At 36.4% G+C, this 25,700-nt stretch overlaps 3 protein-coding genes across 3 annotated transcripts; 2 read left to right on the plus strand and 1 right to left on the minus strand.

The window, feature by feature from the left end:
* Positions 1–2,669: 2,669 nt before the first annotated feature.
* Positions 2,670–3,811, plus strand: LOC130718381 (transcription factor HEC2-like). Its single transcript, XM_057568967.1, has one exon. The coding sequence runs from the start codon at positions 2,783–2,785 to the stop codon at positions 3,419–3,421; it is 639 nt and encodes a 212-aa protein (XP_057424950.1). The 5' UTR covers positions 2,670–2,782; the 3' UTR covers positions 3,422–3,811.
* A 9,914-nt stretch (positions 3,812–13,725) lies between these two features.
* LOC130717503 (triacylglycerol lipase OBL1) lies at positions 13,726–18,448 on the plus strand. The gene is made up of 5 exons (XM_057567747.1): positions 13,726–14,146; positions 15,143–15,336; positions 15,480–15,513; positions 17,234–17,841; positions 18,030–18,448. The coding sequence occupies exons 1-5, from the start codon at positions 13,837–13,839 to the stop codon at positions 18,309–18,311; spliced, it is 1,428 nt and encodes a 475-aa protein (XP_057423730.1). The 5' UTR covers positions 13,726–13,836; the 3' UTR covers positions 18,312–18,448.
* A 289-nt stretch (positions 18,449–18,737) lies between these two features.
* LOC130717502 (uncharacterized) lies at positions 18,738–23,665 on the minus strand. Its single transcript, XM_057567746.1, has 8 exons — positions 23,226–23,665; positions 22,945–23,104; positions 22,771–22,863; positions 21,952–22,668; positions 21,127–21,490; positions 20,526–20,607; positions 19,672–19,911; positions 18,738–19,103 (listed from the first exon to the last, which is right to left on the minus strand). The coding sequence occupies exons 1-7, from the start codon at positions 23,421–23,423 to the stop codon at positions 19,705–19,707; spliced, it is 1,821 nt and encodes a 606-aa protein (XP_057423729.1). The 5' UTR covers positions 23,424–23,665; the 3' UTR covers positions 18,738–19,103; positions 19,672–19,704.
* Positions 23,666–25,700: the final 2,035 nt, after the last annotated feature.

The following is a 25,700-nucleotide window of genomic DNA, read 5'->3' on the forward strand; positions in this document are numbered from 1 at the left end:
ATCAACGTCCATTGGTCGCTGAGCTCATCCTTGAAATCACGCACAAAAGATTTCGAAATAACTCTGTGACGCTGCATAAGTGAAATAAAAGAGATGGTTAAATATTTAGATACGATAAGGGAAGAGAAATTCATAGGAGTTGTGATTATAAACAAACCCGCCACTTGTAACTTAGGATAGGAACCCAATGCTTGTGGTGCAGCCATGGATAGTCTTCAATATTTTCCATGGTGGATGAATTTTTTAGCAGACCAGAGAAGGTTAGAAATATGTTAGGGGAAAAAGCAACCAAGACCGTATATAAGGGAAAAAGTTTGCACTTAAATTAGGTAATGATGGAAAGAAAACAATTTTTATCTTCCATATTATTTTCTTAATTACATCATATTACCATAATTGATTATATTTTATTTGACAACTAATTCTCTCATCTATAGATAATAAAAACAAACGTGGAACATAAAAAATAATTAATTTTTTTTATAGATTTAAGTGTCAATTTTTAATCTGGTTGTTAAATTTTTTTTTTTAATTATTAAGTGTCAACTAATCTGGTTGTCAATTATTAACACATAATAAAAAAACTAATTCTCTCTAATTTAAGTGTCAATTTTTAATCTGGTCAATTTATTTTATTTGACAACTAATTCATTATAATTTTTTTCCATAACTAATAATCACCCGTTAAGACTCGAGACAAAACTTAATTAAAACTTAAGATTTTATTCAGTTTTACTTGAAATTTTTTTTGATACTATTAATTATTTGACTTTGATTAAAATATGTTTTGGAAAATATTACCATCATTCCTTTTTTGAAAACTTGATGGAAATAACGATGTGCAATTTGGTTTAAATCATTCCTTATTTAAAATCTCCGTCAATTTAGCGGTTCATATTCAGATTTTGGGAAAATATGGAGGAATGAATTCAGTTTGCTCTATTTCCTTCAATTCTTCCGTTTTTTTTTTTTTTTGAAATAAATCAAGCAGAGATTAGTTTTTTTAAAAAACAAACCTTAATCCAGTTTTTTTATAAAATATCACTAATTCAAAATTTGTGTTTAATTAAGGAAATACTGGTTAATTAGAGAAAATCTCACATTTATTTACCAAATTATTTTATTATGGGTTAGAATCAATCAAACATTAATGCCCAAAGTATTTCCCCTGAATTAAAGCTAATTTAGCCAAGGAATAGCAAAGTTCATTGTTGTGGGCTTTTGGTTGATTCATAGCTCCTTTATATTGGGATGTGCATGAATTCTACTTTGGAGAGACCATTTAATAGGAGACAAATAATCAAAATTATGGGGTAATCAGTTTGTATAATTAATTTATGAGTAAAATACACTCACTCCCCTTAAGATTTGTGAGAATAACACTTAGCTCCATTCTTATCCAAAATATGCACTCCACCCCAATAATAATCTCACTATTACACTTAACTCAATTCTTCTCTAAATTCTACACTCCACCCCACCCCCTTTAACACCATCCAAAAGATGCTAACGGAATATTCTTTTAACTCAAAATTAATTAATTTAAATATAAATACATTACATTATCTTCTAACTAAATAATAAATATACTTTTTTTAAAAAAAAAAGTAGCACGAGATAATCATTGCTCATTCAAGTAAACAAATCCTTGTTATTTGGAGGGCAGCACAAATGATCTACAATAAAGCATGTTCTGGTCTTCTTGGTGTAATTTCAAATTCATAGAACTAGAACATTTCTTAAACGAGAACAACTTCTGTTTTACTTCTTCCGGATCTGAGTTACGTAGCTTCCAGCTAAGTTTGAAATCATCCTCTTCAAGGCAACAACATTTTCCATCACAAATTTAGCAAAACTTAACTCAATGTCAGAACCATCAAAACTCAAAAACTTTACCACTAAGTTTACTAAAAAAATTTGTCAATAAGTTTTCTAAACTTTAAAAATATAATTGTGTTATGACGATATGTGATTACCTTAGTTATTAGGTTGTATGAGCACTTAAGCACATGACATTTTAAGTTCTAAAATATAAGTTGTTTAAGGTTATACACAGGTATTAAGAACTCATCATTTTATAAATATTTTGACTGAAATACTCCATATTTAAATTTGAGTTATATTAGAGAGAGAAATATTTTGACCATAATAAACATCAAGTTTAATTATTATTTTTTATTTGGAGGTATTTAAAATATTTTATAAATATTTAGAATATTTACAAAATTATATTACAATTATTATTTGGTTAGAGGATAATGTAATTTATTTATCATTTATATTTTAATTAATTAATTTGAGTTAAAGGAATATTCCGTTAGCATCTTTTTGATGGTGTTAAAGGGGTGGGGTGGAGTGAAGATTTCAGAGAATAATTGAGCTAAGTGTAATTATGAGATTATTATTGGGGTGGAGTGTATATTTTGGATAAGAATGAAGTTAAGTGTTATTCTCACAAACCTTGAGGGGGTGAGTGTTTTTTACTCTTAATTTATTCAAGTCTCTCTGTCTGTGACACTTGTCAGCCAGAGAGAGAGGGGTGGGAAGAAAATCATTCTGGGAGTGTTATGTGTTAATTTTTTCTAGATAAGGATTTTATTTTAATAATAAGTATATAGATTTTCAACAGAAAACATTATTGTTTCTACATCTGTTAGTAATTTTCTTGATCTCAGCTCCTCTGCTTCATTCCCCTTTTAAATACTAGTCCATCCTTTTCCTCCAACTTCTAACTTCTCTTCTCTGTTCTTCCCCCACCAAAACTCCAAATCTTATCTCATAAATGAACACCATCAACTCAGCAAACTTGAATGATGACAAGATGCACACTATGCCGATGTGGATGCACCATTCCCCTGAATCCCCTGCATCTCACGGCAACAACAACAACACAGTGACAAGTTTTCCACCGCCACAAATATTCTCTTCCGCAACTTCAATCAATAACAATAACCCTCCAACTCCTTGGTCTACCTTCACTCATCACTTCCCATCATCAACCACACCCTCTTTCCCTAATAAACTCTATACTTTTATGACCCCTGTTCTTCCAGAACAAGATCATCACCAAACCCCAGAAGAACCCAAGTTGCTGAATTCAGAGAAAAGCAGCTCGATGGCGGCGATGAGGGAGATGATATTCAGGATGGCGGCGATGCAACCGGTTGTAATAGACTCAGAGTCAGTGAAGCCGCCGAAGCGGAGGAACGTGAAGATCTCAAAGGACCCTCAGAGCGTGGCGGCGAGGCTCCGGCGAGGGAGGATCAGCGAGAGGATCAGGATACTGCAGAGGATGGTCCCTGGTGGAACCAAGATGGACACTGCTTCTATGCTTGATGAAGCAATTCACTACCTCAAGTTTCTCAAGAAGCAGGTTCAGTCGCTGCAGAGACTAACCGCCGCTAATAGCTGCAGAGACTAACCGCCGCTAATAGCTGCAGCAGGGTTGGATTCCCTGCTTCTTATCTTCCGACAACAAAAGGTTATCAAACTCAGAGTGTGAACTGTTTTAGAGATGCATGCTGAGCATACATTACATGTCACATGATTATGGTTTGAGAGGAGTTTTTATTAACACTCATTTTCTCTCTTATCCTATTTATGTTCTTTTTTTTTTCTAACATTGTCTTATCTTCAATTTTACAATTTTCTACTTTTATGTTACTTAATCAGCGGCTAGACATAGATATATTGGAATGTAGACACACAATGAATGATCTAAATAACTCATGAGCAAATTTGAGTTAAATCACTCATGTATAGATGTACGTACTAATCATATTTAAGTCTTTGCTTGTCATTCTTCGGACAATATTTCTTCTAGGTTACTTTATCTTGTCTTTAACGAGATGAGAAAGTCTATATCTCATTCGGGATACTTGCTCCGCTCGGGAGACTGTATCATCTTGGGTTACTTATGTTTGATGTTCTCCTGAGGAAGACAAGACTATATCCCTTTCGATTTACTTATGTCCTATTCTTCCCGGCACATGCTATTATATCTCTTTCGGGTTACTTGTTTTCCGCTTGGAACCTTTGTCTTCATATACAAAATGAGAGAGAAAGAGAGAATAGAATCCTTCTGGAATTCACATAAGCTTTATTAAATTCAAATAAACTTATAAATGAAACACGAGAAAAGTCTTATTTTGTGAAGTGTACTTCACATAATCTGCTGGAGAGCAGTGTGTTAAATCCACTTCAATTGCAAAATTAAACTTTTGACTAGCGATGGGATTTTGTTCACCTTAAGATTCTTTGACTTTATTTATGAGTTCTCTTTCTAGTGTTCACTCATACTTTCTTTAGTGAGATCTCTTTCTCTGCCACTTTAAGGTTTTGATCGATAAATTGGTTTTTCTTTTCCCCGTCGTCATCCTTATTTCGATATAATTCTTAAGAGGGACTCGATTCCCCTGTGAATCCTATCAGCTTTGTTTCAAAGTCAATCAAGTCTTCCTTTGTGGATTTCAGATAAACCCCAAACTCTGGTCTGAACATTCCGATCTCTTTCCTTTATCATATTAGGAGATATCTTTTAAGAATTTTGATAGTGCTTGAACCAGCTCAGTGCATTCCCCTTTAATGTGGAAAAAAAAGCTCTGCAAACAAGTGCATCTGCACCACCGAAGCTCGTGATACCCCAAGCCTCAAACGTCCCATGAAAGTACTCACATGCTAGCGTGTACTTACTTTTCATGGGAACGAATCCACATCTAATTGTTCTCGCAACCCTTGTTGTATCTCCATGAATCGAATTTCGTCAGTAAAAGGAGCATAAATTGATCTTATCCAACTTTCCCAACGCGGAGGGTAAGTGCCTCTGTGCCCTGCACCGGTAATCTTTGGTTCTGCTTGAACGAGGTGTAGATTTATGAACATGTAGGAGTATGAACTCATCTCTATTGCAGAAACTTGGTTTGCATAAATTTCCTTCAAAATGAAGAGCACGTCACTACACCAAAATGCACTATTTAGCGGCGGTTGAAGTTGTAAATAGCGGCGGTTTAAACCGCCGCAAAAAAGCTTCCCGTTGGTTGTCCAACCGTCACTGTTTCTTGCGCTGCGAGTCACCATGACGTCGGTTTTTAGCAACCGTCGCTATATCCTAGCGGCGGTTTAAAACGCCGTAAAATTACAATCCAAATTCAACGTCGGTTGAACCCGACGCGACCTAGGTAGAAATTCACAGTACTGTTAGCGGCGGTTTGAACCGCCGCAAAGTTACAATCCAAATTCAACGTCGGTTGAAACCGACGCGACCTAGGTAGAAATTCACAGTACTGTTAGCGGCGATTTGAACCGCCGCAAATTATGCATATCCTTTTTGCTCCCATAAATCACCCCCTGATGGATTCTGAATATATATATATATATATATGAGAAAGAACTTATAGCATTAGTTCTAGGCATCTAGCACTCCAACATTATTTGATTGGAAGAGAATTTGTAGTGTGAAAAGTTAGAAGGAACTACTGCAACATAGATTAATTTTCTATCTCTAAATTACTTGCTACACTTGAATTCATACTAGCTAACTTATATGTGACAAATTGTGATATTGTAAAATCATTTATCAAATAAAAGAGATACAAAAAAAACTACACACTCAAAAGCTGATGAACCAAAAGAAGGATACCTTCCAAGGCAGACAAACAAAATTATTCAAAGAAGTGAGCTGTTCCAATTTGATTTCTTGTAAGCATTCTAGACCTGATGCAATAGACAAAGATTTCAGAGCTTATGGAACTTGTGCACATAGAAGGACACAAAGTTAGAGAAAGCTGAACATAAATGGCATATTCAATTCCACAAATGAATATACGATCTGCCAAGTTCTCCAATGAAATTGTGCAAATTTATGCTCTTTATTCCCCATATCAGCCAAATTGAAAAATAGGACATCATAGAAGAAATCTCATGAGAAAAAAGGATAATTAAACTAGATACAACTTATGAAATAACTTTTAGGGAACAAATTCACCAATGTCCAAATGAAAATCAATATACAATTTTGCACTTACTCAAAAATTAAATACAGCTCATACTGTTTCTTAATGATAAAAAATTGCAGTTGAATTGAAACGGTCTAAGAGATACTGAGAAATGAAAGAGAATAAAAAAGGAAGGCAATGAGCTAGTGAAGCCCACCTAAAAGATTTTAGAAGCTAGACTTTACTTCAAGCCCAAGAGAATGCACTTTTCTTCCATCTTGCCATGTTTTGGTTTGTTGCTGAATCTTTGGGCTGAAGCTGCTTGGCATCCAATAGGGTGAATATTTTTGAGTTATAACCTATTGAATAAATGAACAACAGGCTATTGGACACTATTCTAATCAGTTACAGTCTTTGAACCAATAATACGGGGGACACATTGTCATGCAACATTGTAATTAGAACCTTTAGTTCATTCATGCACTGAGAACAAAACATAACAGCATCACATTATTTATGAACAAAGAAATTCAGATTGTTTATGCATTTTCTACTGTTGAGGAGTTGAAGGAACTTGGTTACAATTCCTAAATCCTAAGTTTCAAAAATATAGAAGGCCATATGAGCAAAGTATAGAAGGCCATATTCCATGTGGACTGGTCATATCAGTTCCAATGTATCAAAATAAAGGCAAGTTATTACTGAAATTTAAGAATGGTGAAATTAATGAAAATAACCATAGATTAACATTACATTCATTTGGATTCTTCAATTTTACCATTGGACCTAAGCTTCTTTATAGTTATATGAACCTGCAAAACCATTCTTAAACACAACAAGACATCAGTAATATATAGTTATATACCCAATATCTAAAACACATACTCTCATATATATATTTGTGGGGATATGGCTGCATTTTGGTTAGTTCTTCTTAGACCCTCACACATGGCACCACACTTGCTAATAAAAATTGAAGCAAAGGAAACCTGAAACTTGTTTTAAGAGAGAACATCTAAACATAATGATTGGTTTTTGCATTTAAAAAGCCTAAATACATTATCTGAGTAAGTTAAGTGCTCTTAGCTTACAATTGGTACATATTCAGATTCAGAGTATCGGTACTAGCTGTAATAGTATGAGGGAATAGAAAGATAGATAAAAGTAACTAACAACTACATAAAGAGAAAAGCAAATCTGAAAGGAAACGATGAAATCACAAAAAATATCTACAAGAACCAGGAGTAAAGCGAAAGAAATAATGAACACATCAAACTACTCACCTTGAAGTCGAGCTCGCATGCGTGCTGCTACAGGTAATCGTGGATCGCGTACAACATCATCCTGCACTGGCACATCACCCAACCACCGCAAGAAGAGGTTCTCAGTGCCGGCGCTGCCGGAGAAACCGTAATTGTCAGCGCTCAATCGCAGATCATTGCATCTCACAAACCTGTATATAAGATCAGAATCGATCGATCGATCAAAATTGGGAGAGATCGAAATCGAGATTGATAACAAAATTGCATATGGCGTTCGAATTCGAACTCACCTTCCCTGAGAATGTCGAGCATTTGTTTCTTCATCTTCTTTCCCAGTGACTTAGGGTTAACGCTCTGAAATGGTGAATGTTTGAGAGCATGAAAATGCCATGGTGAGTCGGTGACCGTATCTGAGATTATGAGGACATTGAGCGCGAAATAAAGGAGGGAACAAAATCGATTTCACACGGTCATAGTTTCCCGTCGGTTCAAACAGCCACTAAGTATATTAAAAACGCTAGTATCTAACATCGGTTAAGCAACCGACGGGAAGTACAAATTTTAGCCGCGGTTTATTGTCATCCGCCACTAAATCCTGTATTTTCTAGTAGTGCGTGAGAGTTTAATATTTTATTCTCACTCTACTATTTTAACCTTCAATTATTATACTACTATTTTTTTTTAAATGGAAGTGCAAATATATTAATCAAAAGAAGGCATAGAAGCTATTACATTAGAGTGCACAAAACGTAAAGCCTCACTTGGCAGTTGGCACCTCCTCCAACCAAACCATGTCTGTAAAATTGGAAGCGATACCAGCAAGGAAATCAGAAATCAGCCACAAAATTGCCACAACGACGAACAAAAGACAAGTCCACAAAATCAAAATAACGAACTAACATAAAGCAATCATGCAAAATAGTAGATGAATGAGATCGACCATTAGGAGGTTTCTTCCACCGATGGAACAACCGCAAGCAATCCATCTCAAACATTATATATATTTAAATATTTTACAGTAAAAATATCATTTCCTACAAAATAACATTATATCCATCATTTTCTACTAAATCAAATGAGATGATAGATTGTCCACATCATTTTTTTTTTCTTTTATCATAACAAACAACCTACAAAAACTATTACATTTTCACTTATTTCTCTCTATTATTCATCTTCTCTCTTTTGTCTCTTCTCTCATTCTCTCTTAAACCAAACAAAGTGTTAGTATTTGCTAAAAGCTTTTATAGTTTATAGTTTTAATATGTTCCCATACTCACTTACTCACATACACATTTTCTATATCATATCTCCGGTTCAAATATGGGGAATAAAGAATTTGAGAAAACTTTTTCACATTTTGGCGCATCCACCTTTGTTCTGACGCAAAGTGCTTGGAGTAATGTGTGTGTGGCGGTGTGTGCTCGGAGATGAATAGGAAGAGTGATAATGATATACTGGCAGTGGCAGATGATGCAAATCCATGTGACAATCTGACACAGGCTGCTCGGTGGTAACTTTGCACGGCGATGACGACTTAATTTTCCTCGGCAACCCCACGTGATGGCCATCTGCGGTGGTCAACCATTTCATCTTACATGTTTCTCCACGTCAAATATTTAGTTAGGAACTAAATATTCCCCCGTTCCAAAAAGTTTATAGTTTAAAGTTGTGGCACAAAGACTAAAAGAACAATTATTGATGGTATAATTTGACTAGATTGCTCTTATTTAATTTTACTAGTATGATGTGCAACTATTAAATTATACTTAGATAGAAAAGAATGTAATTTTTTTTTTGAACGTAAAGAAGAATAATGTAATTAATAGAGAAGAGTTATGGTTGGTTAATATGAAATGTGATAAGTGGGAGAAAATGTATTAAATGAAGGTATAGGTGAAAAAAAATAGCAAAAATACATTAACTTTCTAAAACAACAAACATTTTGGGATATTGAAAGATGATCGAAAACAATAAACTTTATGTAATGGAGGGAGTAATGAAGAAGCATTGTTTTTGAAAATTTAAGGGAATTCTGTTTTTTTGTGTCAAAAGGGGATTCACATATAAAAATGATGAAGCCTCATTGGCCTCATGTTCACTGAGCCAGCAGAATCATGTCTTATCTATTGGGCCAAATCAAATGCAACATGTGAGGTGCGAACCGGTCAGAAGTCAGAACCTTGCAATGAAATCTTTACCTATGTATACTTTCAAAAAGAAAGTCTTTACCTATGTACCAACTCAAGTGAATCATGTAGTCAGGCCCAAACCTAACACAAAGCATGTGAATGGTCAGGCCCATTCTTTAGTGATAATTGATAAGGATCTTTATAAGGGTATTAGCATGAAAGATAAGGAGTAGTATCGATGATCTTTACTCAATAAAGGGCTTATAGGCGAAAAAAAGGGAAGGAAAAATAAGTAAATGCAAAGATAAAGATTGCAAATATACAATTTTTTTTATAGGCAAATGTTTGACTTCTCCTCTTGCATCCTTCATTGCTCTTTTCCTCATCTTTTATTTATTAACTTAAATAGTTCGAGTCTTCTAAGAATTAAGATGACAACTAACAATCAACAACAATATCTACATGTCTTCGACTTCAACGACCGTGTAGTTTATGAATTTGTATCTTCTCCAGTCATTACACGGCGCACGAATGTGAAAATGTAAGTTAAACAATAAAGTAATTAATTGTCCTCTCACTTCAAATCAAACATTGCCTTTAAAAATAAATATTAAAAGTGAGATTTTGCTCCAAAGTGCTAGAGAGAATACTTGTAGGAGAGAATTCAAATTCGTAGCTTATATATTAAGATAGACATGGTCTATTTTTTAAAAGCAAAAATTACGTATATAAATTGTCAATAAAAATAGAACAACTCTCCAATGATATCCGATACAAACATCTGATAAAACCAAAACAAAAAACTAGGAGAACTAACCTGACAAAAAACAACAAGCCCCGACATTGCACACAACACGTACCCAAAGGAAACAAAAACAAAACATCCAAAACCAAGAGCAGTCTAAACAAGATAGAGCAGACAACAAACAATAATGCCAAAAGCCGAACATAATCAAATCTTTCTATTGGATCTGCGATCCCTAATACATTTAGCGATAGCTTGAATGACTTCATCGTCATAGCACTCATAAGAAAGATCAAGAGGTTTCACCCGCATTAGTGCTCGTCTCGCTCTCGTCAATGCTCTATCATAATCTAGAGCGTCTAGAACTTCTAGAAGAATCGAGGGATTGTTCCTGACCAGTGTAACCTCAATCATACCTCTACGGAAAATTTCCTAGGCCGCCTATTTTTCTTGAGCTAATAGACCTAGAAATAGTCCTAGAGACCTAACAAGGCCTACTACCATTATTTGAGCGTATGTTCTCTTCAAGCCCGAGAAAATGATCTTCTTCAAAGATATAACCATCTACAATTGAGCTAAGCTCCACGCTAGAGACCTAATAGGGACAGATAAAATTGTTGTCACCCCTGAAAGAGAGCACAAAGATAGAGCAAGCCTAGAAGCAAACATAGGCGAACCACAGGTAAGCGGAAAAGATCGAAAAGGCACAACCCCTAGAAACGAACAGGGGAAATCCAAAATTGAAAACCCTCCCATGCTTCTCCAATCTCTGAACGAAAACGCTCGAGAGTCGAGACCTTCCCATACTTAGCGAACAAGTCTTTAACCTGATAAGAACCCACCGAATCTGGAATACCATTAATGAAGAGCATGGTTAAGTTATGGGATTCACCATCATCTCCATGCATGGATCGCACTGATTTTGTCTCCCTACATATCTCTTGAAGTTAGAGCTTCGTCGCCCCGATCCGGTCTGTCGCCTTCATCATTTGCTCCACCACTACCGCCATCCGCGCCATCATCCTCTAGGCTACCTCCGATGCTCTCTCCGTTTCTAGATCTAGGCAAAGATTAGAAAACCCTAGCTAAGAGAGCGTAAATTCTTCGTTTCATCGTGTGTTCCTAACACTACCTTGACCTAATGGTGGCGATGAATTGTTAAATGAAGAAATTTAAGACCTAAAACATGACCTGGCCAAAACATTGAGCAGCCAACGGGAGAACCATTTGCTCTGTTTTCTTTTCAGTCATGGACTTTTTTCCAGCCGTTTTCATGGTTAAGACCAAGTCTATTTATTGAGTAGTAAACGGGAGCATCATCATATAATATATGACTGAACTCATTTTCTTTTTCAAGATGCGTGAATGTGATTACGCGCAATCAGAAAACGGAACTTCGAATCCTAATTTTATCAAATTTATCAAATAAAGCATAAAGAAATTTCTTCAATTCGATCCCTAACCTCGAGCTCAATGTGTATGTGTGCATGCGTTCAAAAGTTACTACAACATTCTTTTTTTTTGTTACTGAAAAGTTACTACACCATTCACTTTTACTATTTATCTGTTTAAAGATAATAAATTTATTCAACGTATTTATTCTTCTAATAGTTTAAGTCTTTAAGAAAAAATAGAATATATGTATGTTTATCTAGTTTTGATAAGAATGAACAACAAAAAAAAATTATGAGCGATTGTTTCAAGTTATACATGTTTAATTCTCCTTAAATAATGTTTTTTTTTGAATTCTCCTTAAATAATGTTTCAGGTTTGAGTTTTGTGGGAAAAATCGCTATTCGAACATGATTGTTTTTCGTAAAAGATACTTATGTTACACCGGAAAGGAAGATAAGAATGAACCATCCGTTCAATCAAGGAATGCCACAACACCCAGTTTAAGGGCTCGTTTGGCACGCCGTATTAGGCATGATAGTATAAGCTTATACAATACATTATGAGTTTATCCATTGTTTGGTGATGACATTGTATTGTATAAGCTTATCCATCAAAGTCCCCTTATACGTTAAAATGACGTATTATTTAATCCATCATGTGAATGATGGATAAGGCATGATAAGGTTGGGACGTATAAGTCACCATCACCACCACCCTCCATTGTTGCCAACTTACATCACCATTGGCACCACCACCGCCACTGGTGTTGCCGACACCACCCGATCACCGTCGCCGCCGCCACCACCTCCTTACCGTCACCACAGGTGTTGCCGCCGCCACCACCACCACCGCCCTATCGCCACCACCACCATAATCGCCGCCACCACAACCCTATCGCCACCACCACCATAATCGTCGCCACCACTCTATTGCCACCACCGACACCACAACCACCACCCTATTGCCACCACCACCACCATTGCCTCCACCCTCCACCGTCGCCGCCGCCGCCTTACCCCCACCACCACCCTATCATCGCCAACACCACAACCACCATCGCTGCCACCACCACCGCCACCACCGACACCACAACCACCATAGTCGTCGTCACCACTCTATTGCCACCACCGACACCACAACCACCACCCTATCACCACCACCACCACCAGTGCCTCCACCGTAGCCGCCATCGCCTTACCACCACCCCCACCATCCTATCATCGCCACCACCACAACCACCATCGCTGCCACCACCACAACCAACCTATCTCCACTGTCACCACCACCGCCACCAACACCAACCTACCACCATTGCCACCACCACCACCAACCTACCACCACTTCCATCACCACCGCCACCACCATTATAATCACATCCATATTTGATTTTTATTATATATCATTATTCAATACTTCATTAAACATAAAATTGCATTAACTTAAACGATATGGTAAATTATACAGAGTATAGCCAAACGCTGGATAGTATAAGAAAGTTATCAGGGCTTATACTATCAAGCCTAATACTATCAGGTCTTATACTATCAGGCCTTATACTATATGTCGCACCAAACGGGCCCTAAGACTAATAACAAAATAAACACGTTTTGGCGGAAATTTAAAATGTAATTAAAAGTCTTATAATACGTGTATCTCGCCCCTATATCATGCCAACTAGGCAATAAACAAACATTGACCCGGAATGACCCGCTACAAGGAAGACCTGGCAAGCTATATAATTTTTGCTCCCCAAACTAGACCACCAAAACCCGCCAAGAATGATCAATTCAAGGACAAAACACCAAAATACAAGTCATTTACTAATATATACATGACTTGTCTCTTTACAACAACAATCACTAATTAATTATACATCGTATACTACCCTTAATTTCCTTCAAACTTCATCTGTGACCTAACAATTCAATAATATATATTTAATACTGGACCTTGGAACATTTATAAATCTGAAAGTTCATTAACCACATGTTGGTTAATTGGAGCATGATAGAGTATTATATCTCACATATTATAGGTTTGAACTCCCCTACTTATTTCTTTGACATCAAATAAATATGTCTTTTTTTTTTTTTGGTTACAAAATATAAGTCTTTTAAGTGCTACTTACTCCTATAGTTTTTTTTTTGCCTTTTTCTACTTTAGACTAAGACATCATTCTTTTATCCTAAATTTTCATGTTTAAATAAAAAAATCTGAAGTGCATTTCCTATATATATAGTACTTGTACTTGCAAAGTTGCAATACAAGGTTACTTGTGAGAGGCTTTGACACCATTATAATTATATATCCAAACCCTGTCACACCTTCTTCCTTATTATTCACCTTTTGTTAAGCCATTCCTTCAAGCTATGGCTTCTGAAGAAGAACCATCTGGTGGCAAATACCTGTTGCTGAAGCCAGAAGAGGCGAGTCTTGTGGATCTAGTGCGTCTCCTATTTTCTTCAAACTTGAACAACAGAAAATTCATTGAGTGCCCTATAGAGCTTAAGGCAGAAAATTTTCGCCAAAGATGGCTTCTCTTTATCTCTGTTGTGGTGCAGAAGATCCTGGTTTCCTCAGGAAGCACGTTGAAAAAGATAGGGGACATGTTTGAGTTGTGGCTCAATCGTGTATCAAGTAATGGAGGGTTGGTGAGGCTCTTGCTCAACATCATAAGAGGTTTTCTCATATTGGACCTTCTCTCTTTCTATGTTCTCATCACTGTCATTTGGACGTTTTTTATGAATTATACCATTCCACTTTGTTTAGTGTACATCATAAAATAGGATACACCACTAATTAGTTGTGAAATAGCTGTCAATTAGCTAGAAAAATTAAATAACAAATTTGTTTATGTCATTTATTTCCTAGCTAATTAATTATCGGCTATTTCACAACTAATACCTTAATTTGTACATTAGAATCATTATATCATATGTCACCTAACACTAACTTATATTGAGTAATTTGGTTCATAACTTCTTATAACTCTAAATTTAAGAGGAATTTGTTACTCTCTCTTACAATATAAGTGATAAGATGTGTACCGGCTACATAAAAAGACAATTTTTTTGGGTGAACCTCGTCAATGTCATCATTTAATTTGCTAGTCTTCGCTATATAGCATTCATGAATAATTATGCAATTGAGTACGTGATTGTAGGTAGATACTCGTTTTTCACTATCAACATAAGTTGTAGCGACGATTTTTAATCGCCACAAATATTAGACGCAGTTTTCAATTGAATGTTGATGAAAACCGAATGTGTGAGTAACGGTTTTTAATTGTCACAAACATTAGAGACGGTTTATGTGTGTGTGCACGTGCATGTGCGTGCGCAACATTAGTTTTATTTTATTTTATATATTTTTGCCCCTCAGACTTAATTTTTCTAGTTCCATCCTTGCAGTTTGCATTATTAACGCACACTTTAATGATGATTTTTAATCGCTACATGTGCATGTGAGTGTGTGCGCGTGCGACATTAGTATTTTTTTTATACATTTTTTCCCCTCGGACTTTATTTTTCTAGTTCCGTCTCTGCGGTTTTCATTATTAACATAGACTTTAACGACGGTTTTTAATCACCGCAAACATTAGCGGTAGTTTTCAATTGAATGTTGATGAAAACTGAAAGTGTGAGTAACATTTTCACTATATATTTGGTGGTGCAGGAAAGATGATAACACCGGAACCATCATCAGCAACATTCTTGTCCGTGGTGGGCAACCTTGACTCGCGAGTTGAATTAGACAAGAGCATTAAACAAGTGGATCTCAAGTACAAAGGGATGCTGTCTATGATGGCTTCCAAACTTTCGTATGAGAATGAACAATTCATTAAAAGCGCAGTCACAAATCATTGGGAGGTAAGAACTTAATGAACTTCTATTGGTTTAATTTTCTCAGTGGATGATATTGCATGATCGAAGAAATTAATGGTTTAATATGAATAAACAGCTAGCAACTATTTTTTTGTGACTTTTTTATGATTGTTTTACCCTTTTTCCAGATGGATTTCTTAGGGCTATACAGCTTCTGGAACGGTACGTAATTGAGCTCTCTGAATATTTCTTAGAAAATAATGCTAACTTGATTTATTTGATACATAAGTAAATCATCTATTAAGCCCTATCACATGGAAATATTTTATTGCTAAGTTGATTTCTTAGAAGCTAAACTAGCTGACATTATATATTGGCATGTTAATATATTCCTCTTTCATATCATTTATAATGTGATCAAGTTAGAAGTAAAGAATTAAATAATCAATATTGTAATGTTTTATAATTATGTCAACTAAGGTAATAAACAAAAAATAATATGAGAAAGTTTACCAGAGAAACATTGTTTCGTGGAATCCGCCCTCCAAATTTTTTTAGTCATATTTGGTTCCCACGGAATCCCACCTAACATCACATAAAAGTTAAAACTTCATTGCTTTATAATACATATATCTTCTTAATTGACAATCAAAACATTTTTCATTTTTTATTATATTTTTATTTATAACAGAAGAAGTTGATGATTCTCCTTTTAAATACTTACTTAAGATATCCGCAACGTATTTAAAAATGTTTTTCAAATTAAATATTTAGGATATTGCGGATTTATTGCATATAGCCCTATAAACGTCTGACCTTTTGCTTTTATTTAATACCAATACCAATACGGCAATACACACGTGACATGTTTAGTCTATGACTTGTGAAAGTTTACAACGGTTTTTCTCCATGTTAGAAGTCTCACATTGGCTAGAGATAGAGCCAAGATAAGCTTTATAAGGGTAGTGCAAACCTCAACTCTTGAGCTAGCTTTTGTGGTTGAGTATAGGCCTCCTAATTTCTAATATGGTATCAGAGCCTATCCTAGATCCATTTGTTGTGGAGACCTCCCATTATTGGGCCACCCATTGTTAATCCCACGTTCCAGTCTGTTCAATCCTGGACGTGAGGGGGTGTGTTAGAAGCCCCACATTGGCTAGAGATAGAGCCAAGATAAGCTTTATAAGGGTAGTGCAAACCTCAACTCTTGAGCTAGCTTTTGTGGTTGAGTATAGGCCTCCCAATTTCTAATACTCCACATCTTTCTTCCTTTCTCTCTTTTTGTTGTTTAAATATATAATTGCTTTCAGTCTTTGTTTGGCAAGAAAGAAAATATAGAGAAAAATAAAATATTGTGAAAGAAAGAGATGAAAAAGAGCGTTGATCAGCAAACATACAATTAGTGGGCAGACATCATGACACCTACAGCCACAAACGACAAGTGTCGGGTGTTTATCACTATTTATATGTTTACCAATATTTTTGGTGAAAAAAAATGAAAACATCAATAGATTTTAGCTGAGATTAAATTGTGAGAAAAGAAAAAAGTTTGTGAGGCTTAGCTCCTACGGGTGTCAAAATACACAAGGGCTGATGAGTCATCCCGAGTAGCTAGTCCCATAAAAAATATAGGTTGGGCTATCAAAACTCAAGTCCGGTCTAGATTTGGCCCAACCTAGCCTGCCTCGAAATTGACTAGCTTAATGTAGGATGATTGTGATTTTTTTTTTTTTTGAAACTGGATGATTGTGATGAGTTGGTATGGTTTTTTTTTTTGCCATGAAGAATATAGCTCAAGTAGTAAGAGCTGGTGGACAAATGGGTTGGAGAGGGGAAATCTAGGAATCAATCATAAAGGATGTAGTTTATCTTTCTAATGTAAAAAAATGAATTTTTTACCATAAATTTTTTACCGATCTTATATTGCAATGATGACATGCAGATTACCAAGAGCTTTGGTCCACACGAGCCATGATAGTGCAAGATACCAAGTCTGAACCCAACTTGATCGTGGTTGGATTCAGGGGTACAGAGCCATTTGATGCGGACCAATGGAGAACAGATTTGGACATCTCATGGTATGAACTACCCGATGTAGGTAAGGTCCATGGTGGGTTCATGAGAGCTTTAGGTGTGCAGAACAACAATGGATGGCCCAAAGAGATAGTGCAAACCGAGCATCGTTATGCTTACTACACAATCAGAGAGAAGCTGAGAGCATTGTTGGAGGCAAACGAGGATGCAAAGTTCATATTAACAGGGCATAGTTTGGGAGGAGCATTGGCCATTCTGTTTGCTGCTGTGCTCACATTTCATGATGAAGCATGGTTGTTGGACAGGTTAGAAGGGGTTTATACATTTGGGCAACCAAGAGTAGGTGACCACAAGTTTGGGGAGTACATGAAGGACAAGTTGAGAAAGTATGATGTGAGGTACCTGAGGTATGTTTACTGCAATGACATGGTGCCTAGGGTCCCTTATGATGACAAAACCCTCTTCTTTAAGCACTTTGGTCCTTGCCTCTATTTCAACAGCCTATACCTTGGACAGGTACGCCACCTCTAATATTTAGAATATTATACAATTGGTTGTAAAGTTGGAATCAATTGAACCAATTGTGAGGAGAAACTTTTGTGGATAGCTTCTAGCTTTCAGAATTGATTCTGAGGGAATAGAAGTTGATCTAAACACGCTATAAGTGTTTCGTTTAGCTGATATGGTTTACTTATTGAAACCAGGTTCGAGAGGAGGAGCCAAACAAGAATTATTTCTCTTTGTTCTGGGTCATACCCAAGATCCTAAATGCAGTATGGGAGCTTGTAAGGGGTTTTCTTATCCCACTTTTCAGAGGTATGGACTATAGACAGAATTGGTTCATGGCAATGTTCAGGCTCCTAGGATTGATAATTCCAGGATTGCCAGCTCATTCTCCTTCAGATTACGTCAATGTCACTCGATTGGGATCCTTACCCGCTCATCTAGGGCTTCAGAGTCCACTACTAGATTCCAAAGCTGACTAATGCCAACCAGCAAAAATCAGCACTTTTCTTTTCCCTCATTACCATTTTCCTTTCTATATTTAGAATGTGTTTGCTTCACTGTGTAACTCAGTTCAATGACAACACTTCCTTTCACGATTTTTATGTTGGAAAGCCAATTTTGACTCTTTAGGATGGATAAACAAACATGCACTGAATGTTCGTTCATGAATTACATCAAGAATATATGGATAATGCCCACTTGTCACAAGAAGTGATCCATGGATGGAGCACATTTCCTAGGTATCCTCGTATTCTTGTGCAAATGAAATCAAGTTAGCACAGTTGCATATCTGAAACGAATAATTGTATCCCTGAAGCAAAGTTAGCAAGAGATAGGAAACAGGAAAATAATTTAAATCAAACTACGAATGAAGAACAAATTGAAGCATGTATCACTCCGAGAAGGAAAGACTAAATTGTAGAGATTTATGGTTAACTAATCGTTCAACTATAGATAGATAATAGATTACATTTAACAGTGAACTGAACTGTCAAGTAAAACAGAGAAAAACCAAAACACAAAAAGAAGCTTATTTCTAAAGCTTGGCCTACTTTACATACATATATTATTTATCACTGAATCAAAACTCACAAGGGTAAAGGGCACAAGAAATGTAGATTTTATCGGATACCTTTCGAAGGTGCTGGTATTTCGTGCATTGTAAAACCGCGATGACACCAATTTAGCGCCAACATAGTAAAGCTGCTCTCTTTTATCCACCATTCATTCATTAACAAGTGGCACATTTAAATCATTCTGAATTCCGAAACCTGGTCAGGCATGTAACACCCTTTTATCGAAATGCATAAGAAAGTAAGAATGTAGCTAGTGCAAATTTCCATGGTAATTAGATGAGGGACTAATAAACATGAGCCTATCAAAACTCAAGGGGAAGCAGGGGTTTGAACATGAAAGCAATGTTGTAAACCGCAGATGGCAGACCATGGCGGAGAGCCATAAATCAGCCATATTTAACAAATTTTGATGGCGGATTATGGCGGGATATCAGCCATGGAGGAGAGACAAAAATCCACCATGAAATTCTGCCATGGCGTATATTTGATAACACTGTTTGAAAGAAGAAAAAAAGAGCGGGCATCTGTTTAAAAACTTGTCAAATTGATATCTGAAAGATTCCTGCATAACTTGCATATAACACTTCCACTAATCAGAAAGAGCAAGACAAAAACCCAACTTTTCAAATCTCAAATTATGTTGACAAATGGTGTTGAAGAGTGAGTTGCTTTACAGGTTTTCAAAATCAAAATATACCAAATTGAAGACTTGCAAACAACTTATCGCTCAACTGGGAAAAGGTGTACAGAAAAAACTACCGACCTTCACTTGAACAGAAAAGAATGCTGGAGAAGCTTAGAAGGCGTGACAGGTGAAACAACCACTTAAAGAACCCATCTGACCAGTTCTACGAAATGATATAACCTTGTGAGAAGTTCTAGTAACTTGATGGGCCTGGTTGGCTAAAGCTGAACTCCTCATTTCCTGAGCTTTTTTCTGAGCCAACCTCAGCTTGTTCATAATCTTATCCATAGAGGATGCTCGCTTCTTTTCTAATTTCATCTGAAATAGCAAAAATAAGGAGATTATGATCCATTTTTTTCTGTCCTTCCTCTCTAATTCTTCACCTAAATACATGTGTGCTGTGAAATGAATAAACAAAATTTCAATCCATTTAATGCTTGATTTTTGTATGATGAAGAAAAAAGGGCTTTCTTTTCGACACAAGACACACATAATGATGCTTTCTTTAAGACATCCTAATTCTATCAGACAGCCGACAATGGGTCGCTTCTGTCCTTCGCAACAACATACTCAATAACTTGTTCATCGTTTTAAGAAAATGGATGAGTGGTCATTGATCAAATAAACTACTTTACTATGCCAAAAGGAAAAGCAAGTCATTAGGCAGAAATACAGCTAACATAGGATAAACCAAAATTGAACTAAAGGAAAGAGGGACACTATTCTGCATTTTGAAGTAAAGAAAATAAGAGAGAATCCTAGAAAGAAACTTGTATAAAAATATTTACTTGAACAAGTATAACTGCTTCGATGATTATTTAAGCCAGTATATTATTACCCATACAGTCAGTTCAAGTGGTTTCTTTTATAATAGATATTTAAGAGGAATTTCTTTTTAACATTTCCTAAGCAAGAAAACACTAGGAATTAACCTCTAATTTCCGTATTGCTGCCTCAGCTTTTGCCTTTTGCAGGTTCTCCCATGCAGTTATTTTGGCTTCCTCCCTTTTAGACCTGGACAAGTAAAAATTGCTGGAATTTTAGATACAGCATAAAGTTTGTGCAAGTATTTCTTAGTATATTATGAGTTTTCTCAAGGGTTAAATTATCAGATCAAATACTTAAAAAAATTCTAATATCTTAGTTTGAACGGGATAAGAATGGACAATTTGTGTGATATTTGGCTGGTGATAAAGAGAGAATATTGACTACCCTGCACACTTGCATTTTAATTAAATCATTTCAAGGCCAATGACATATCTAATTCAGTTAATCCATCACCACAAAATTCCTTAACTCCAATACTGTGTTACCATCAACAACTATAATATCTAGGTAACTCATAGCATTTGTATAGAGCAGAATGGGGAAACAAAAGAGTTGACTTCAAAAGAAAAACTTCACTTCTTAATAGAAAATCCTCTATATGATCTATTAGTTTTAGTTTAAAGTTGTTCTGACTTCTGAGCCATTACCCTTTATTCACCTAATAAATTGAACAAAATTGATGTAGTAATACAATAGTATACATACTTTGAAACAGTCTTTGGCCTTTCAGAAATGTCCCAAGATGAAGGTTGAGTGCTTGTTTCTTTCTTCTTCCAGCTGTCAACATTTTCTGAACCTCTACCGGAGAATAGGGCCCTGTGTTTCTTGGACCACCTTGTCATGGTTACACGTTCATCTACCTGGACATCTCTGACATCCATTTTAGAGAAAGAGACACTGTGCAAATCAGTGAGAGGCAAGGCAGGCGGAGTGGAAGCAGAGAAAGAAAGCCTCATATTGGGAGAGGAGCAAGAGCTACCCTCTGGGCTCATCTGGGTTGCCATGTCCCTCCTTGAAACAGCAAGAGATACATTGGTACCCGCATCTTTGAAACCATCAAACTTCTCCTCTGCAGGTTAACATTAAAACAAAAATAAAGAAATGTTAGATCATAATTCATACGCACAGAAATATGTTTTCAAAATCAGACACTACCCTCATGTCATGGAAACTAGCAATAACATCATAAAGAATAAAAGTCTCAAATATCAACAGATCATCTGTGATGTCTAAGAAAACCATTAGATCCATTCGCATCACCCAGCAACAACCAGTCAATACAGAATGACACAGCATGAAATTCACAGAAGATAGAGGATTAACTAAAAGTCAGGACTATGTACATTAAAATTCAGTTCAGCAAATCCTTATGGGCCACCCTATTGAAACATGTGATCTATCTATTCCCTAGTATTAGGACGCATAGACAAAAGCATTTCTCAAGCTTAAGCATCACTTGATTGATAAATTATGCGTAAATCAGTAAATCACCATTCATAAAAAACCAAATCAGGATAAGGCAATAACAACCTTGGGCAGGCATTGATGACTGGCTCTGCATCTGAGTGCATCCATGGACACTAACCGAGCGTGCCATGCAAGGATCCATTCTGGTGGGAAGCACCCCACCATGGCCACCGGAACTAACCACTAACCCATCAGCAGCAGCGACATTAACAGCAGCGGAAAATGGAGAAGCTGCCATAAAGTTCCCCCCATCAAACAATGGCCCCGCAGGGGAATACAACGAATAATACCCATTAGCCGCTGCAGCACCAGGCGGACCAAGTGGACCGCTCTTTGACTTTAGCTTCCTCTGCGGTGCCGCCGCAATGGATGCCCTTCCAGTGCCATCACCAGACACAGGACTCAGAATCCACCTCTCAGCATCTTCCCATTTGGAAGGCAACGTTCTCCCATTGCTCAAAGGCAACAAAGCTGCACCCACCTGCTTGCGAGCAGCACTTGTATGCGAAGAAGGAACCCGCTCGGAGCTCCACCCCTTTTGCATTGCAACACCACCTTGACGATAGTTTGGTGTTCCAGGACTCGGAAATGTGCCAATGCCGGTGCCAGTGCCAGACCTCCGAGACGAAATCGAGCTCTTCTTCAAAGCTCCAACCCCTCCCAATCGAGGCGAAGAAATAGTCCCAATGGCATTGGCATTGTTCAGATCTAACGAAGCCGGCCTTCGCCGATCATGCTTCTTAAACAAAGCCTCACACCTTGATCTCCGATCCTGACACTCTTCAATCAAAATAGAAATAAATAAAAAACTACAAAATGAAACTAATCTGAAATTTCAAATTCATAATCATTCCACTAGTTAGCTGCTACTACTACAACTACCTTTGAGAGCTAGAGAGAAAGAGCTTCTAGCAGAATCAAATTCCAAGAATTGATTCCCGTCTTCAGTGTCAGCATCACTCTCTTCCTTTTGAACTGCAATGTAGATAGATTCATTATAGATAGTGCAATAAACAACACTGTGACTTTTGCTTTTGTTTGAAAATTGTAACGCACCTTTTGTTTGTTCTCCCTTTCCATGGAAAGGTGTTTGGTGGTTGTTTATCTGCAATGCGGAATCTGCATGGTGTTGTTGATTGTTTGGATCCAGATCGAGATCTGGATCTGGACCACTCCAGCTTTCGCTATGAGCAAAATCACCTTGCACTGCCAATTGCTGCAAGTGAACAAAAAACAAAACAACCACAACAAGATCCTTCATCTCAATTTTCGATTCATTTTCGCAATGAATTCCAATTAACAGAGTGAGTGATGCAATGCAATGTAATGTAATGTACCAGGGAGATATCGGAGGCTAAAGAGTCATGGTCGAAGGAGCAGCGATCGACGCTGGCGGAAGCGGAGGAGAAGAGGCTCAAGTTGGATTCGAGAGTGAAGATGACGGAGTCAGGGCTAGTATCACCACCGCCGCCGCCACCTCTTCTAGAACCTGCGCGCCTCCATGAGCGTCGTTCCTGAAACCCTAACTCCGGCATTGTCAACGAACATTGATGAATCGGCAAGAGAGAAACAGAAACAGAAACAGAGAGAGTGTTGAGAGAGTGAATATGGCGGGTAGTGTGAGGAAGATAGAAAGCGTTATATGTATGTGTGAGTTTGCGTTTCTAATAACGTGTCGTTGTCGTTTGACTAAATCATCATGTGTTGTGAGGTGAGAGATAAGGAAAGTGACTTGTTGCAAAGGAATAGCTTCTTTTTCTACATGAGAGTGGAGTGAGTGAGTGAGTAATGGTCTATTTCCTAGACTTCATTCATGTCACATAGGCCAGCCATGCAAACGGACAAATGTTTTGTTCACGTACGCAGTACGCTCCAATTATTTTGCATCTACTCCAATACCATTTATTCAATTTCAAATTTCATTTTCACTCATTTTTCATTTTATAATTTCATTTTCACTCATTTTTCATTTTATTTATTACTGCATTTCATTTTACATATGTTGGGTCCTAAAACCTTGGGAGATCATTCTATTGGTTAACTAGAACAAAACGCGGGTGGATTGAACAACATATCGTTCACCCAAAATCTTAAGACATTGAATGTATGTATAAGTTTTTTCACTTATAAAATGCTTATCACTCACACTCTCATAATTATCTAATGTGAGACTTCTTACTCACACTTGAATTCTCAAAGATATCAAATTACTCATTTCTTTATTTACTCTTCTTGTTAATCTCAACTGTAGGTGGAAAAGAAGTGTCAATGTTGCATTATTCATTCCAACACATAATATAATTTGGTCATTTTTTCTATTATTATTTTATAAATATTATAGATCACTATATATTATAAAAAATTAAATTTAAATTTTTGAGTGAGGAATATATGAAAGATTTTATAATGCATTAATGATAAGTGTATCTATCTCACGGGATACCTTTTAGATAATATATATATATATATGTTTTTTTTTCAAATAAATTAATACTTAAACACTAAAATTACTGTTTACACATCTTATATGTTCAATTTTTATTGAATTTTTACTTCATACTTTCATTCTTTTCAACAATTTTCAGTATTCTCTTCACCATATATCAGGTTTAATTTCTATTACAATATAACACTTCTAAATTGTTTTGTAAATCATCGTTTGGTTATCTGTGACTAAAACATTAATTAATTTCTTTTTGTTAGAAGTCTCACATTGGCTAGAGATAGAGCATAGATAGTCTTTATAAGAGTAGTGCAAACCTCAACTCTTGAGCTAGCTTTTGTGGTTGAGTATAGGCCTCCCAATTTCTAATATGGTATCAGAGTCTATCCTAGATTTATTTGTTGTTTGTTGTGGAGACCTCCGATAATTCGGCCACCCGTTGTTGTTGATCCCACGTTCCAGGTTGTTCAGTCCTGGATGTGAGAGGGTGTGTTAGAAGTCTCACATTGGCTAGAGATAGAGCATAGATAGTCTTTATAAGGGTAGTGCAAACCTCAACTCTTGAGCTAGCTTTTGTGGTTGAGTATAGGTCTCCCAATTTCTACATTGCTCTGGTACCCATTGAAAATAAGAGGGCACAATACCCTTTAGTTCATTTTTTACCATACAAATGTCGTATTTGTAAATTTTAAAAAGTCTATTATAGAGAAAAACATGACTAAAAGATATAAAACCCTCCATTTTTTAAAGGGTTCCAAAGAAATTTCCATACTTTTATCATAAGTTACCGTGAAAATGAAATGAGACAAATTTTGTTCTCTTTCGAAACTTAGACGAATTCCTGAACCTTATTTTGTCTTATTTTGAAAGTGTATTTGTTTAGGAACTTGAATTTTTTTAAACTAAATTTTGGTGTTGGAAAAAAAACAAATACAGCTTCCATAAATTGAGGGGCAATTGTTTTGAAATGTGACATTGTTTGTATCCTTTGAGGGGGAATTTTGATCACATTGGTTTGCGTTTGATAATGAGAAGTGCGGACAGGGATTTTGGACATGACAAGCTTGCTTTTCTTTTGAAATTGAATGATGATCCTTATTAACCTTGACCATGAAATTTGACTTCTTATGAAATGACCATAAGGTCCTGGTGAATTTAACGGGTGCCACTGCCACAAAAGGGATAATTACGAAGGGTATCATTGTCTCTTTAATTTCTTCATTCGAGGATTTAGTAGTATGATAATGATGATTAAGTCAGGCACGCAGTTTACCGTTAAGAATCAAGAGGTCCTACATGATTGTTGCTTTAATTTAACCACTATTTCCAACTTTTGGGGTTAAAGTTTTTTTTTTTTTTGAAATGGTTT

Source organism: Lotus japonicus, chromosome 5 (genome assembly GCF_012489685.1).
Source record: "Lotus japonicus ecotype B-129 chromosome 5, LjGifu_v1.2".
Lineage (NCBI taxonomy): Eukaryota > Viridiplantae > Streptophyta > Magnoliopsida > Fabales > Fabaceae > Lotus > Lotus japonicus.